The 17,392-nt window shown below is 41.9% G+C and overlaps 2 protein-coding genes and 1 long non-coding RNA gene across 4 annotated transcripts in view; 1 reads left to right on the top strand and 2 right to left on the bottom strand.

The window, feature by feature from the left end:
- The window catches only part of nptnb (neuroplastin b), a 31,332-nt gene extending 18,873 nt beyond the window's left edge, over positions 1–12,459 (bottom strand). Inside the window, exon 1 of one of the 2 annotated variants that reach the window (XR_015110506.1) lies at positions 11,865–12,459. Coding sequence is in view for 1 of the 2 variants with exons in the window: in XM_086188552.1 (XP_086044678.1) it covers positions 11,865–11,940 (76 nt within the window). In the remaining variant the exon portion in view is untranslated. The remainder of the gene's footprint in view (positions 1–11,864) is intronic. The other variant, XM_086188552.1, reaches the window with a different exon arrangement.
- Positions 12,460–12,586: 127 nt separating this feature from the next.
- LOC147269656 (uncharacterized) lies at positions 12,587–17,239 on the bottom strand. The gene is made up of 3 exons (XR_015110516.1): positions 17,107–17,239; positions 14,805–14,909; positions 12,587–12,732 (listed from the first exon to the last, which is right to left on the bottom strand). It is a non-coding gene; the product is annotated as an uncharacterized LOC147269656 (long non-coding RNA).
- On the top strand, positions 14,900–15,697 carry LOC147269657 (calcium homeostasis modulator protein 6). The gene is made up of 2 exons (XM_086188571.1): positions 14,900–15,379; positions 15,541–15,697. The coding sequence occupies exons 1-2, from the start codon at positions 14,915–14,917 to the stop codon at positions 15,691–15,693; spliced, it is 618 nt and encodes a 205-aa protein (XP_086044697.1). The 5' UTR covers positions 14,900–14,914; the 3' UTR covers positions 15,694–15,697.
- Positions 17,240–17,392: the final 153 nt, after the last annotated feature.

Below are 17,392 nucleotides of genomic sequence, written 5' to 3'. Positions count from 1 at the left end.
CTTTTACTCTGCACTGCACGGCATGCCTAATTTGTACATCCTTGTTAGCAGCATTTCAACAGTTTATGTAAAATTCTCGAGGCAATTAAATGGAAAAGGACACTGTCGGGAGCACAAATACATGGATTAAAGGACACAGCATGACATCATCTATCAGCAACGAGAAAAGAGTCAATTGCTTACTGTACGTTTAGCTGGTTAGCGCTCATTTAAAAACCTGCATACAGTGTACCTGCTAACTTTGAGCAGTACTGTCACGTAGAAAAGGAAATGCATGCTTTAGATGTTGAGTTGTTCATTATAAAACGGGTTCTGTATGCATTATTATGAGTGTACTAGTCTGTGCCTCTTGTTCCACATCAGTAATGAGCCCCACACACACTGCCAGCGTTAATGAACTTCTTCTTGCGACAAATCACCTGGACCAGAGACACTTTTCTCTGCCACCCTTGCAGCCTGTCAGCTCTTAACATGTGTGCTTAAACAAATTTGGAAAAAACAAGAAACCCACTGCCTTAACTCTGTCCTAAATTGCTGTAGAAGAAATGGGAACAAAGACCCCGTGGTCTCTGGAGTGTTAGACTGTGTTGTGTCTATATACAACAGCTTAGAGCCCTCCCACATCTGTGTGCCCTGCTCAAAGTAATACATAAGCCTGTGAACAGATAAGCCAGGAGAAGCCTGAGGAAGGAGTATAGTATTCATCTCATCCCCACAATGAAGCCAGTTATGTGTCATTTAAAATCATTTTATTCAAAGCCAAGTAAAATATACACCATTCACAAGGTTCACATGGTTTATTTTCCCTTTGTTCTAAAATACATTAAAAAAAAAAAATCTTGAGGCCAATGTGACAGAGGACCCAAACAAACTGTCAAAATATTTCACATACTTAACAATACATGAATTTTTGGTCAGTAACCATGGTAACAAGACTGTTGCCTAACACCAGTTCGTGACTCACAGCCACATGAAAATAAATTAGATAAAAGGAAAGAGAAATAGTGAGGAGAATTAGCAAAGTGTGTGTGGGGGGAATGCTGACATCCTGCTCAGAGATGTCTGAGGATATTAGGAACTTACAACTTGTGTTTCCATGCGTGATGCCTGGAGATATGCAGAGTAATTAGCATTTGTTTCTTTTCTCTGGAAACATCTGGGCCCATCAAGCTCACCACATAATTCCAGAGGGTGAATCCAAGCCTATCCGCCTACACTGTTAACGCAATATTTCAATTTGACATCACATTTACCATGGAATTCTTTACTATTATCACAGGTATGACAGTAAATTAGCTTTGCAAATGTAGCTAGTTAGGCGTGCTTAGTGCATATATCCACAGGAAAACACCATCACTGTAGAAAAAGAGAAAAAAAAGAAGAAAAGATCTGAGTCTGCCCGAGTGTAATTTAAATTCAAGTTCTGGAAAAATAAACTAAAGACAACACTCTGCCAATGGGAAGCCCTTCTTGTGTGTTGTTCAAACAAGGCACTTACACTGGCACTGAAATTATAACACAAAGCAGCCGGCACTCATACATCTCAAAGGCATGCTGGGAAATAAGTGATGGAGAGAGAGGCTGTGGTTGGTGGCCAGATCTCAGTATCGTGTTGACTGAAGAAATAAAGAGTCTAGTTTTCTTTGTACAAATGAGCAGAGCTGTCGTCAACACATCTAGTAATTTAACAGCAGATGTGTTATTAGATATGATTTAATAAGGTGTATTTATTCTAATAATACTGCTATACCTTGTTGTCTACTTATTTTACATGGACATCAGTGTAAGCGAAGGGAAATGTTTTGCTTTTTGGGGATGTGACAAGCGTTTACAATGTTGTGCAGTTTTAGGTCAGACGGCCCAATGATACCTATGATGAAATGAACCTTATCTAAATAACCCTAATTATATGTTATATAAGGACAGCTTATACCCGAGTGACCCCAGTAGCTGGGGCCTTTTTCTTAATTTCTTCCATAAACCTTTCATGCACTGTCAGCTCAAAAGACACTGGAATGAAAACATCACGTATGTCATTACTCACATTTCAGTATGTGATCCAAATTATGAAAAAAAGCGAGACTAGTGAGTTACTTCAACGTCTGCACTTTCATAATTCAACGTCAGTTACATGCTAGAGCTCCTGACTGTGTGAGAGCAGGCACAGCCCTCTAAGGCTATCACCAGTGGTTTAATCCCTTGTGCACACAAGCAGCACGGAAAGACTTTAATCTATTCCCTACCTCGTCCTCATCTTGTGTATATATTGGACTGAGACCAGACCATTCAGCTATTCAAGAGACCAGAACTTACAGAGCTGCACCTCTACTCATAGATCAGGAGTGATGGTGTGTAAGTAGTGTTCTATTTCATATAGACTTTGCACCTTGAGGCTAGTACTAATGTGAAACAGAATACGGTCTCTGAGTCCGTGTCTGTCCGGAACCACAAGTACAAATGCACACCCTGAATTGTACCTATAACCTATAGGCCTGTCCCACAAACTAGTGCCTGTAACTAGAGGCGCAGAAACCATTATGTGTTCCGTGGCTATCAGGTTCGCTGAAAGTCCTGGGCCATGAACTGGAATCACACAACTCCACTTGGGGAGAAAAAAAACATAAATCCAAAACTGAAAATTTAATATTCGAATCCATGATATCGCCCAAAGATCTACAAACCCCAGATACTCCAACATTTTTTAACTGAATTTTTTTATGAAAGAATATCCGATCATCGCTTTCTGAACGTTCTGAAAGCTTTAATGTCCACTGGCACGCAGTGTGGATGGCGCAGGTGAATGAACCATCTCCATCTATTGCATGATAGAGATGAAGATGAGTCACAACGTTGTGGGGTGTGATGCAGAAGACCTGTCAATGCCTCCGCTCTCTGTCGTAAGAGCTCTTATGCCAGCTCAGTTTTTCTCTCTCCAGTTCATTGTAAAGTCCATGAAACCTTTTCTCCATCTGTAACACAGCCCCCTCCCTGGAATGAGTCTGCAGAGGCAGGTTGTCCAGGTAAAAATGACACTCTCATTGTCATGTTGTGTAATGTCTCCACGACTGTATCCACACATCTGGGAAAAAAAGTGCGAGGAGCCAGGGAACAACCAAACAGTAAGTGACTGAAACTTGTACTAACTGGAATGAGAGATGTAGGTTTGGGATGATGAAGACATGGAAATATGTATCTTCCAGATCTATGGAACCGGTTACTCTAGTGAACGTGTTCCAAAACCTGCTTGATTTGTGGCGATACATCTAGAAGGGGACTCATTTCCCTCGTCTTTTTTGAAACCTGAATATAAGAGGAATAAAAAAAGCTCTGATCCTACTACACTTAGAGAACCCAGAGATTGCCTTTATTATCAGGAGTTCCTGCAAGCTCTGATGGTAGAGTAAGATATTGCTCCAGGGATGACGGGATGTTTCCTGTATCCCACTGAACCAGGTAGGGAAGAGGCAAGCTGAAAGTGTGTAACCTCTGCTGTCGAGCTGTCCATCAAATGTGCGCACCATCACCCCGAGTAATACTCTGACAGCAGGTGTAGCTTTATTTGATGTGATGCAGTAGATGAGCCAAGTTGGATCAATTGCTTGCCGTTGCTTGCCACTCAGACCTAAAGTGCTGGAGGCTGAGCTCTAATAGAGATGTGTGTGTGAGTGTGTACTGCACTCCCTAATGAATCATACATATTGTTAAAAGAAAAAAAAACAAGAAAAAATGTGCTGCTTCAACGACAAGGGTCCGCGATGCCCAGAGCTGCACGGATGCATAACAGCATGAATAACAGCCGCGGCTGAGTAGCAGAATTCAGGCCATCCCATTTTCCCATCAGAGTTACGCTCTTTCAGCAACGACGTGTTAGTTTTATTTCCGAACATATATTTAACAACCACCAACCCAGGCACAAAGCACGTGGCAGCTCTTGAAGCCCCTTCGAGACACCAACTGCACAGCTAAGAAACCTGGTTGAGGTGGCTGTGGAGGTGGAGGAGGAGCGGGGGGGATGAGACTTCAGCACCAGGGCATGAGGAAAAGCTGTGCCCAGGCAACCTGCTGCCTATTTTTTTCCCGCCTCCTCAGATGCTGATCTCATGGCATCAGGCGCAGAGTTAAAATGGTGCCCAAACCGTCTTGGCTGATTGGAGCCAATCTTCGCCACAGAGACGGCGATGAAGGTACAAAGAGTGAAGGATTTCACTGATGGCCTTGCTGATCTCCCCCACTCATGCTAGGCTGAACATCAGGGTGAACGACCATCTTGTCATAAATTATGCCGGCGGTGAACTATTATTCACCGCAGTACAAGGCTGGAGCGCCCAGATGAGAGCAGTCACCCATAAGGCCAGCAGTATCCTGATCCCTGGAGGATGATGAGGTCAACGCCATCCACCCACTAAACTGACAGAATATTTTATTCTCTAGGAATTTACCAAGCTCTGAGAAAGCTGAGACTCCTACAGTTGGAAAGAGTTAACTGGGTCGAGGTTCAACATGTTTTATGAATTGAGGAACAGGAAGTCTGCACGGGAGAAAGCAGGCCTCTCTGTGCGCCTGCTAACAATAACCAGATGGGATAGAATCTCAGTCTTTAAGTACGTCGGGCTATAAGTTCATTGTCAGACTGCATCTGCATGTTTTCTATCCTGTCCCTGATCTCAGCTCCAACTGAATGTTGAACAAAGGCTCACTGTGTCCGACCTTTTTCATCCAAGATCATCCTCCCAATCTCGACACTTGTTTAACCCAAAAAAGATGTTGTCAAGTCGGCTTCCTCAAGAGGAACAGGGGGGACTCATGTTCCACATATTCCTCCATCTTGAAAAAGAAACAAGCACCTTTCTTTTTTTCTTTTTTTTTAAATTTTACTGCTGCTGCGGCAGGTACTTCCTGATGACAGGAAAACTAGGCAACACAAGGTCGCATCCGTCCATCAAAAAAAAACCTGCTCGTATCATCTTGAGGAAATGCAATGCACGCACGCAGGAGTGGATGTTTTAAGAGATTCCACATGAAAATAAAGCCCGTCAGAGCTATTTCTGACTCACCTCTCCTTTACTCTCACAAAATTACCAGTAGTTTTTCTGTCACGAGATCTCTTTAAGGCTGTATGGAAGAAACGGTCATTACAGCCTACATACTCCAGTGATGTAGGTAGAAAAGAGAGATTCCCTGAGGACTGACAGCGAGCCACACACAACCACCATGCAGCCTGAGAGTGAGTCAGCTGCCTGCCTACAACCTGGATCCCCATCCGCAGTCCCACAACACAGACACAGAATGCAGCGAGTAGGAAACCCCCAAGGGCCACTGAACTGGTTACATGCTAGGTAGATTGTGTGTGTGTGTGTGTATGTGTGTGTGTGAGTTGGTGGATGATATGGGTACATCTGTGTTGTACCTGCATGGTACTGTGACAGATTTGCACTTTCATGGGTCATTTGTACAACACAATAGGCTGCAGCTGTGACCAACCGTTGTTCACATTTGAATATCTTTCGCTTGCTGATGTTTTTTTCAGGACATCTTCATTGTCAACTGTAGAGACCAACTATATGTTTTTAGTAGTCTTGGTTGTTGCTGGGCAGATCTAACTTTATGTCAAGGTCACCAATCTCCAAACACTCATCGTCATAAAGGTGTAACCTGTCCTGCCCTAACAGGTGCAACTAAACAAACAGGGTGAGTCAGGGATATGTCAGTCGCAGTCTGCACGCACACGCGCGCGCGCACACACACACACACACACACACACACACGGAAAGAAGGTCACAACTGGCATAATTGAAAGCACCTGCGTGAGTGGACTATCTTACTAATTTGTTACAATATGGGGCCAATTATGTTTTTTCCTATGAGCTTTAGTTCTATTATTTCCATTCTTTCTTTGAGTGTAGCTCAATGCACGCTTTGTTCTTAGGGTGTCGCAAAAATAGACAAGTTTAAAGGCTCATGTTGGTGTTTTTAACATCAGAACCCATAAAGTAAATCATCAAAATACTCTCTACTACTTTAGACTAAACATCCATAAACCATGGGGGTCCGTCGATCAACTGAAGGGCCTCTGATGGTGGCCGGGGCGTGGATGACCGAACAGATAAAGGTTGTTCCAAAGAACAGGCCTGGGAAAAAGTGAGAGAGGGGAAGAAAAAAATGACCAGGAGAGAGGAGAGAATAAGTGCAGTGAGAACCAGCACTCAGTCCCCTGTTTTGGTCCCTCGAGCTGCAGTCTTTAGAAAACCAGAGAGGGAGGAAAACATTTAAGAGGGGAACAACAGGGGTGTCAGTACTCCTTGTGCTGGTTCGAAGGGGCGGTGAAACACATACTACCAAACAACTAATTTATAATAATATTAATTTTTTTTTTTTTTGCAAAGTAATTAACTGAGCAAGAAAGCACCCAGTGTTTACCTCCTTCAGGAAGGCTACATGGATACAGATTATGAACATATCATCAAAATGCATTTATACATTTTCTTCCAAGCAACCCAAAATAGGTCCTCTGAACAAATTCCCCACCACCTTCTGGAGCTTAATACCCGTCTTTCTCATTTACATACACCACTTCAACAAATTTAATCAGAATATAATCTGATTTTTCTGATAATTCAATCACTATCATCAGGATCACAAATCCACGCCATGGTCAAGATTATTCCCGGAAGCTGAAAAGGTCTTCTTTCAACCATTTCACATGGAATTCTGAGAATTTAATCATGATTCATTCACTGCTTGACATGTCCAGAACATGTCCACTACTAGTGATATCAGTCCAAGGGCCTAGAACACTGTTCTGGATCTAAATGTGATCCTGACTGTTAAATACTTACGCTTTGTAATATGACCTGTATTTCCACCAAATTCTATCCAAATACATCTACTATTTTTGAGGACATTAGTCCAAATCCTAACTATGATGGAGTACAAGTGTCAGCTAGGTAGCAAATGTATACCCATGCTAAACTGAATGTAAAATTATGGATGCATGGAAGTAGCTTATAAACAATAATACCTCAGAACCGTATTCTATGGTTTTTTGGTTGTTAGGTTAAAATGCGCAAAGACATCAGTTTAAGTCTTAGAGGGCAAAAGTGAGCAACACAACCAAATTTCTATTTCTTACAGGTGTTGAGGTCATGTGCCATACAAATGGGATGCAGTCGTTTTTCTCCTACTCTCATTTGGCATGACGCATTTGTCTGAAGCGACGCACAACACAAGCAAGACTAAGACTTTTTCACTAAACTAAAGATAAAAATGCATCAACAGGTTGCTTAGGTAGCTTATTTACACCAGAAAGTTGGAGTACACTTTGCAGGTGATATACATTAGCAGCAGCTGAGTGTGTCATGTCAGAAAGTCTGTAATTACATCTGCGAGGCACACAAACACTGCATCGCTCCACCGATATACCTTATTTAACGTAGCAAAACGTGGCCATACAGTAAAGCAGAAAAGCAGGCTTTTCGGGTGACAGTTTCCATTTCAGCGATAATACTTGATTCCGTCATTCAGACCACAGAAGAGAGGCAATGGTTTAATGTGATTTAAATTCCAATAACCCATGTGCTGCGTAGAAATGGTCTAATCCCATCCTCTAATCACAGCCACTGAGAACTCGCTGTTTCTCTTTCAGAGGTCAAAACAAGGGAATTCAAACGATTTGATGTAAAAGCCCGAGCGGAACTTAGATAATGTCACTAACGCTCATCATCCTTTTAACATGATAATAGAGAGGCACCCCACCTCCAGGGAAGTTGCATCCACTTCTGCCTTCGGTTGCTGTTCCTCTGTATTCTCCTCTGTACTTCACCCTAGTCACTTTGGTGGTACACCAGCTGATGTACATTCGGTGAGGTACATCAGCCAGCATGAGATTTAAATAGAAGGTTCTCAGTGTGTCTAGTTTTAATGGTTGCAACAATCTACCCAGGTATACCAAAGTAAAACCCTGGAGTACTGCGTCTGGGAGCTGTCTGGGAGCATCACGCCGACCCCGAGCTGCTCCAGCACTTTTGCAGGGCTGCGGATAAATTGAGGAGTTTCCAACTGTGAATGTGTGTGACTATATGAATGTGGAGTTGGGTGGTGCTGGAAACAAACAGCATGCCTCCTCAGCAAAAAAGCAAAACAAACATTTCTAATACAAAAAAAAAAATCGAAAGACATTGCTCACCTTACAGTTGTATATCAGAATATGCCTGCAATGTGTTTCATGAAGTGTGATAGGGCTCCTAATCAGTGCAGCCCATATCAGATTTCACAGTGGGCGAGCATGACTCGGTGTAAGACTTGGCTCCAGTCCCACAGCATATTTTACAGATCCACCAAAGCACCTTTGTCCGGAGCGTGGAAAGCTACACTATAATGGACAAGTTGCTGCATCCTATAACTTCTATTGTTGGAATTGTACGCACTTTTAAAAATGCGTATCTTATCTGCTGGTAATTATGTTGCTTGCCACAAGTGATACAAAAAGCAAAGGGGCACCATATTGAAGAGAGACTGACTACAGCATGAATATGAACACGGCAGTGGGCACAGCTTTCTCAACATCGTATATATATATATATATATATATATATATATATATATATATATATATATACATATTTATATTTATATATAGTCATAAAAGGACATGCCCCAACTTTTTGGGAAATGCACCTTTATGCCGTCCTTCCCAGGGGGCAAACATCACCTCAAACCCATCGAGAGAAATTTCGGTCTGACTAGAGGAGCGACTCATGGCTGATGCCGTTCTTGAGGGTGAAGATGATTAAAGCTGGACAAACTCAAATCCTGAACCTGGTCTATCAGGTGACTTTGGACAAAGACGTGCTAACACTTCCTGTCTTTCTCTTTGGAGGATGGCAAATAAAGCGCATTTCTTTAAAAAAAAGTTGGTGTTTTTCTTGAGGCATTTGCTGACTGAGGTGATCTCACCAGCAAAACAAGGGGAAAAAAATGATTAATTTTGTCCTAATAGCTTCTCATCATCATGAAGGTTATCTTGACCGGATCTGCATGTTTGGATCAGCAGCCAAAGATAATATAATGTTAGGCCAGCAGCAGGCTACCAGGTCAGCCTCAGCCACCTCCTCAACTGTCTTCTTATAGCACAAAGATCACATCAACTCACATCTTTAATAGTTTGCCACCTTGCAAGTCTTTGGAAAGCTGTGCAGCTGTGCACAAGGAGGCCATCCATTAAGAGTTAATGGATTCACTTTCACAAAAGGACCTTAAAGCCACAGTTCTCACTGCTGTGTCTCGCTGGTAAAAATAGAAACGAGGCAGAATGGACGGATGCTATTTACGGTCTTCCAAATATCTGTCGCAGAAAACTAACCACCTAGCCCACTTTTCCCTGAACATCAGGAAATAAAGGCATGAACTCCCTCCGCTTCCTAGATACGGTGATTACATCTCATGCACTTATAATTATTATTCTCTGCACGTCACCACCTGAACTATCACAGGAAAATCTAGGATTACATAAGAAAGCCATCCTCCGATTACCCTTAATCTGAACTGTGAGAGAGAAATGAAATGGCTTTTGGTTGCAAAATTGGATGCAATGTGACCAAATGGTATAAAAGAAAACCTGTGAAATCAAACCTGTGTTTCATGTGAGGTCTCGACTGAAAACGCAGAGATGCCTCAGTAGATTAGCTGTTAATTTCAAACAGATTTTGGTGACGGGTGGCAACAGTCTGTCTCCCACCAAACCCTGGCTGTATATGAGTGTGTGAGTACTTCTCTGGGCCCCTGTGGGTGGGGGTTCAAGCTACAGGAAATGGCTGGAATGCCTTCGCTTTACATTTATCACACAAAAGATGTCTTGTTAGTCAGGATGCGCCATAAAGTCATTCTTCATATACGTATCAGTTTTAATCCAGCGAACAATATCTATATCATCCCACTTTTGTTGTTGTTGTGGAGATTAAAATGTTTGTCGTTATGTGCAAAATGTTAATATCATGTAAACATACTTTATACAGACAATATCAGCCTTGCTAAACAGCAATGTCAGCCAAAAACAGCTGGTAACAAATCCAGTATTGTGCATCTCTAATTAATTGCCATTTGATCTGCCAGACAGCACGATCCCAAAACGGCTTCACGACACACTTCAGCTGCCTCAGAGAACTTACATCTACCATGGTGTCCAAGTGTTCGTGCCCTCACAAGCTTAGGAAGTCGTCCCTATGATTAACGGCGTGAAATAGTATAGAATTTGCTTAAAATCCTACCAGGTACCAGGAAGAAGAGCTGCAACGACTGATGAGTCTTTGTTCAAGTAAAAATGTCCAATATTTGCTGATGCCAGACTCAAATACAAGGATTTGCTGGTTCTTTTTTCTTAATGAATTACATGAGAAAACTAAGATTCTTTGTGGTTTGGGACTTTCCGGTGGATAAAAGAAGCAATAAGAACACGCCACTTCGGACTCTGGGGACTGGTGATGGGCACGTTTTTATATTTCTGGTCATTTTATAGACACACACACAAAAAAAACTTTAAAGATTAACATGAAGATAAAGGACAGATGAATCATTTATTTAAAAAATAGCCACTACTTGAAGTCCCAGAACCCAGCAGAATGGGACGTTCCGGCCACATTATACTTACAGGTTTTATTTTTATAACGGTTTCTGACGACACAAATCCGTTTCAACATTTCAGATTTTGTCCAAAATAAATCCCTCATTAGTAGGACAGTGCTGGTTTTTCCTCATCCTATAGTCACGTGTCTTCTCTTGCATGGTGGGTGTCCGATTATCCCACAAAAACCAGGAGGCAGACATTAAGCGTCAAATTTATAAGTGGCCTTTGCAGAGTAATTCTCTGAGTTGTTTTCCTCCAAAAGAGGATTAGATGGTATCACTGTCATTGATTTGTCATTTGATTTGACCTTTGGAAACAACATTCTTCTCAAATTATAGGAAATGTGCACTTATTATTGACAGCTAAATATAAATAGATTAATTCCAGCTGCCCATCTTTGTAATCATATTAGGGCCTTGCTCAATGAATGTATTTAATTTGAGTTTTGAATATGATTTCACTTTGAATTCAGGCGCCACTGACAGCTTTATGATGCGAATATTAGAAATAAGCGATTCACAAATGAACCTCCTTTCCAGCTCTTTAACAGAACTCTATTCATCAGCTCGTCTGAATCCTTCGTGGGGAGGGGGGAGAAAAAAGGGAAACATCTGCTGGTCACATGAAAAGCGTGATAATCAAATTCAGACACAAGGCTGCTATTTGTGCATGCAAAGAGCTTCGTAGCAGTTGAACACAAACCTAAGTGAAGAAGAAAGATATTTCCACTTAAGCTTGCGGAATAGGAAGTATGCTCATCGTGGAGTATGTCATCATGGATTCACAGGCCCAGCAAGTGTCATAGAGAAGGGGCCTGGTGGTGTTTACACTCCAACACACTGGGCGAGTCTTGTGTTTGATGTTGACAGTAGGTTACTTGCACAGGAGTGCAGAGCAAGTTAGTCTTGTTTGACACACATGCAGCACCTCCTAAGACAACAAACCACACCTGACAGCGGCTGTAAGGCTTCACCGTCAGTCCTGCAAATCTCAGGTTTGTTCCAAACTGTGGTTTTGTTTTTTTTTAAACAAACCTTACAATCAACCATGCAAAAAATGACAACGTCAGAATTCCTCAAGTTTGTGACGAACACACTGATTTGTTTGCGTCTAACTGGCCTGAACTACAGTAGTGGAGTCAAAATCCTCTTTCGAGACGTTTCACTCGCGCGTCCTCATGCAAGTCAAGTCACTTTCCTTCAATTCGATGTTTAAAAGGATGTCAGGTCCACATCTGGTGTCTTACCGTTCTGCGCCGAGGTGAAAGGCAGCATCAAGTTCCCCAGCAGGACCACCGCCAGCATGACTGCGCTAGGACGCATTGTTGGGGCTCGGTGCAGGTCTCGCTCGGACGAATGTGGGAGGACAGATTGGGTATCGATCACAAGCTCTAGAGAAACGGGCCCAGCATAGCCCCAGGTTCTTCTTCACAAAAAAAAAAAAAAAAAAAAAACAATAACTAAGCAGTGTTAAATGCCTCCCTGATTCAAGGACCTTTAAGCGATGACGTCCCGGACGAGGCCGGCGGCAGCGGCTCAGGGATGCCGATGTGCGGCCATTGGCGGCGAAGAAGCCTCGTCGGATTGCGGGGGAGAGGTCTTGGCGGGATGTCACGGAGATTGTCCACAGGGTAGTTGGGAAGATTCAAAGATGCGCAGACTGATGCGCATTGGCGCTCCTCGGGGTCACGGTTCGGTGATTAAAATGAAAGTAACGCACAAAATCACGGGAAGTGATGTAGGCGAAACATCAGTCTGATATCAGCAGCAGTGGGCTATTTTTAATACCCAAACGGGGAGCTGAAGCTGATAGGACACCGACGGCAGCAACGACAAGCTGCGCGTGCCCGGTGCGCGTGGGCGCGGCTAAGACGCACACACACACACACACACACACACACATACACACACACATATATACATACACAAGCTTTATTAACACGAATGTAATTGCATGTTGTCAGCGCACGTCACACACTTCTCCTCCACTGTCAAATGAGAGGTGGCAGGTGCTCGTTTCCATCATCTGGCATTTGGAGGATTTGCCTGCTGCAGTCACTAATAGCTGAGCTGCTCCATGTGATTTCCAACACTGGCCACTCAGTTCAAGAGCTCCTGCAATATTAATGTAACAATTGTCAGCTCGCCAGTGGTCAAGACAGAAACTACAGTGCAAATTGTAGTTAACGGGATTTGAACAGTAGCTTTGCGCTGCAGCTGAAATGTCACATCTTTCCAAGCCTGTTTCACAGCCCCTCGGTGCTCTCTTGTCATGCACTAATGTGAGGAGATTATACATTTGAGCTCCCTGAGATCATTTGTACATTATGTCATCACACGAGCCTAGGTGTTCTCAAGCTGTATACACCGCATCCCCTTGAAAGTTCAACATGGCCTCCTGTAATCCTCTGTCCTGAATCTGTGCTGGAACTTGAGTGACCTCTTGTGGTCAAATCAGGTAAACTGAAAATAGCTTCTCATTTTTTTTAAAAATCCGCACACGTCAGACGTGGTAAGGAGCGCTGTACGATTTGATGGATGAGCCACAACGATTAACGTGGAATGTGCTGGAAACGAATAATATCTTTCATCTACTTGCGCGGTTGTCTAGAGAAGTGCACAGAAAGTAGTGATAACTTCAAATCGTGTGTTTCTCAGCTCAAACCTAAAAAACGTATAATGATGCTTCACCAAAAAACACATTTTGCCTTTCAAGTATTTAAAAATAAGTGACTCGAGGTCACAAAGACATTTTTTTTTTTTGCAAATCTCTACATCACTGCCACTTCAGAATGTTGAAAGAGCCAGCCACTTATACTCAGCTTGAAGCTAATGGTGAGCGATGGCTAAAAACAGCAAAACTGTCCATTTTTTAAAAAAAAAATTAGTTTACAAACTCTCAAGAGCATCTGTCAGTAAAATCCACATCTTCTTTATCCAGCAGTATTCTCAGTCATTCATAAACATTTTTGCTTTGAGCTAATAAAGCTATAACGCTAGCACAGACAAGCTGGTTCAACCAGTCGCTCGTTATTTGTTCAACTCTCTGTACTCCTTTGTTTTCAGCTCAAATCGATGTGTGTGTGTGTGTGTGTGTGTGTGTATTTCTGAGCACACAGTTTGATTAGAAGACGTGGATATTTCCTGACAATAAAATTGAGATTTTTTTTATGAACACATTTTTTTGTGGCTTTTTATTTATTTTGTTTTTTTGTTTTGTTTGCTGTTGGTCACCATTAACTTGAAGCTAATATGTGGCTGGCTCTGTCTGCGTTAAAGCGTCTAAGGACTAAGGAATGAAGAAAAATAGCCCTGTCAGTATGCATTTTAGGTGAGGAATCAATTAAAATTAGCCTACAAAAACATTTATGCAGTACTGTTCTGAAAATAGCAATGTTTTTTTATTAAATTCGATGAATAACAGTAACAAAATAGATGTGTTTTACAGAAATAAAACCATTTCTGCTCTCTTTGGTCAGTGCTATCAGTATATTTGCACAGGCTCTCTTCAATTGTGATTGAATTTTTCACACAGTCCCAATGCTACTTTTTAACTAAGCCTACAGTTTTGTAAGGTAAATTCAATGATGTTTCTCTAGTTTGCTATGTTTTCATTCCTTCTTTCTAATCTTCTGGTAGATTGGAATTTTCACGCCTTGCAGGTGTGCAAGCTGACAAGATTTCAACTTTCTTCGTATATCACAGCAGATTTTATGTTCATGTACCGTAAAAGGAAACCTTAAGTGTTGTTGGGTGCTAAATTGCCTTGCAACAAAGACTGCATGAAAGTTCAAGCGTCTCTGTACTCTGTGGATTCATGCTCTTTGTGTGTTGAACAGATTTCCCTCTTGCAAGATTAAAGAATTGCTCAGACTCAACAACAGTTTGTTTGAATGTTGTTTCTCATCTCACCAGAACTTGGAGCCTCTCGGGTCAAACGGTGTGTCCATCTTACTAATTTTTCCACCACACTGGTTTAGCCTATACTCAACAACAGAACAAACTTCCCTCCACTCTTCAGCCCTCCCTCCAGTTTGTCCGTGAGAGACCACATTTAAAATATAACCCCACCTGAAACCTCACACCCACCAATCAGCTAGCGAGATGTCAGAGCAGACGGCAAACCCTCCTTTGTTCAAAACCAATCAGAGTGGAAGTGTGGCATTTTGCCCGAGGGGAAAACTTACCCCTGGATGCGTTAATTACGCATCACTTAGCTGTTGCCAATGTGTTCACAACGGTGGACCCTCTTGTGGGCTTTTTACAACGACTCTCTTCATTTTTCGGTCAATCTAGTATGGAAAGTAGACAACAATGGCTTACCAGGCTGAAAAATGAACTTAGCAACAGTCCTCTGGTATCAAATGTGGCTTTTGGATTTATCCTCATGGGACTAGAGAAGCTGGTGGAACTGGAGTTTGAGTGTCCTTGCAACCCTACATGGAACGGAGTGTTTTCATCAGCATTCTTCATCATTCCTGCCGTCATGGCGTTTACCTTGATGCTGATCATTCAAGGATGCAGATGTGATACGTGGTGTAGGAAAACTGTTTCCCTCTCCAGTTTCGTCCCTGCGATCGTATGGCTGATCTTGTTGTTCCTCGATGGCCAATACTTTGCTTGTGCTATGACAGACTGGGAGGGTAGATTTGTACTAGTGGACAAGGCAGCTCCGCAGAAGTGGTGTGAGCCAATAAGTGAGGGAGATGTCACCCCACAAGAGCTCATGCTCCGCTCGCAGCAGCTCTTTGTTTTTTCTCAGGTGAGTAGAATCGTTTCTAGTTTGCAGGAGATTATGGAGGATGAATGAAGTGCTAACGCCGCCCCTCCGAGTTCACACTGAGGGAAACCTAATAAATATAGCATTTCTTTCACATCTTATCTGTTGCTAAAGCAGTGTTGCTCTACTCTTTTGTGCCCCAGGTTATAGGCATAGTCCTCCTCATTTTCATCTGTGTGGGTCTCGTAGTGTATGTCATCAGAGAAAGCTGCCAACAAGAAGTAGAGATGCAGGATGCAGATGTAGCCGAGCTCACTGTGCTCAGGATGAGCTCTCTACGGACCAGGACATCATGAGAGGACTTACACCGCCCACCACACCTGCCCTACTGGCATGGACACTTTGTAAATACCCTGGACAGACTCAATTGTCAATAAGTGCCTTTTTAAAGATATTTTCAAAATTGGACATATGTCTTGAATGGTCGACTATGAGCCAGAGATGTGGATATATGCATATACCTGCTTTTTTTTTTTTTTTTAAGTCAATGATATTTTTGTTGTGCCTGTTTTCACCTTACATATTAGTTTGTGCCTTTCTTTAAAATGATACACATATTTTCATTATAACACCATGAAAACAATGTTTCATTTTCCACAGGGACTTTTCTGTGCCATCACGGAGGCATGTTGAAACACTGCTAGTGACAGAGTCCACCTGGCAGTGAAAATAAGCCCGACTCATATTATATTACTCATCATTCTATCATTTGAGCATGTGCCCATCACGAAAATGTTCCACTTTAAATACTTGTATTTTTTCTTTCCAGAGTACCAAATGTCTCCAGATGTATTCAGGGCTCGTGTGCAAGCCCACATTCCTGAAGATTTATCCGTTTGACTATTTTATCTGTGCATGATGATTTGTATCAAAGCTGCAACCAGCCAAAAATACCATGTAGTCAAATATTATATAACAGTATTTGCAGTATGTTTTTTTCTATTGTTTTTGTATTAAAAGAATTTATTTATTTACGTAAAAACCCTCAGGGATTTTGTTCAGTCATGTGATAGTAGCATGATGGGAACTTGATGGGAAGGAGGAGCTATTGTCATATCTCTCCTGCCAGTAAATTTAACAAATACCAGAACAATTCTGGGGAAAAAAAAAACAAATTACAGCCATTTGTTTTATAAATCATTCTGTTTGAACTTTATGATAGTTTGCATTGACATCCCCTCTAATTCCACTGAGTTCATATTAAAAACCACACATTCAGTAATTCAGCTGAAATATGACCCGTGTCTAAAAACGTCAACAGAAATGTCGTGAACCACGTACGTGAATACAGAAACTGTCTGTGGGTGAAAATCATCCCAGCTGGCGATGGTTTGTTCTGAAGATGTTCTTAGAATATATGAATATGAATAATGTTCTGGTTTGATAGGTAACATTTTTCCAAAAATGAGCATAAAATTCTCTAGAAAATTCTTAAAATGATTCAAAGGCAACAGATGATAGAACATTTTTCAACATTCCTGATACATCCTCAGAATTTTGCTTTTAAAATGTGTTGTCTTTCGTAAACATTTAACCTCTAAGGAACATCATTTTGAAATGTTGTTTCATGTGCTACATTAAAACATTTCCTATGACATCATTAGAACTTGTAGGTAACGTTAGCGTATGTTGTTGGAACTTGCACTGCCAGCTGGCACCTCCGCGTGTCACTAGATGGAGCGTTTGCCTTTGTTAACATCAATACTCACGATCAGTCAGAGTAGTTTTTGAGTCTGGCCTGTATTTGATGGTTTTGAGAATGTTGCCCAAGTGCCAGTTTAGTCCATTAAAGTTAGAAACTGCGGGATTTTTCACCCTACAGGAGGTCTTGGTCTCTTCTTCATTGTTGGACACAGCAGGTTAGAACTACAGAGGCACAGCTGTGCCTCGTTTCACTTATGAAGAACTTCATTTCCTTTTCATGAGCTCTAAACAGTTCGATTTTAGATGGACGTCGAGGTAAAACAGTGCCCACAGTCGCGGATATATCACCCA

This window comes from Aulostomus chinensis, chromosome 2 (assembly GCF_037954235.1).
Source record: "Aulostomus chinensis isolate RoL2024-O1b breed Wild chromosome 2, RoL_Achi_v1.0, whole genome shotgun sequence".
In the NCBI taxonomy this organism is placed as follows: domain Eukaryota; kingdom Metazoa; phylum Chordata; class Actinopteri; order Syngnathiformes; family Aulostomidae; genus Aulostomus; species Aulostomus chinensis.
Note: the sequence above shows the minus strand (reverse complement) of the source record. Positions and strands in the feature narration are given on the sequence as shown.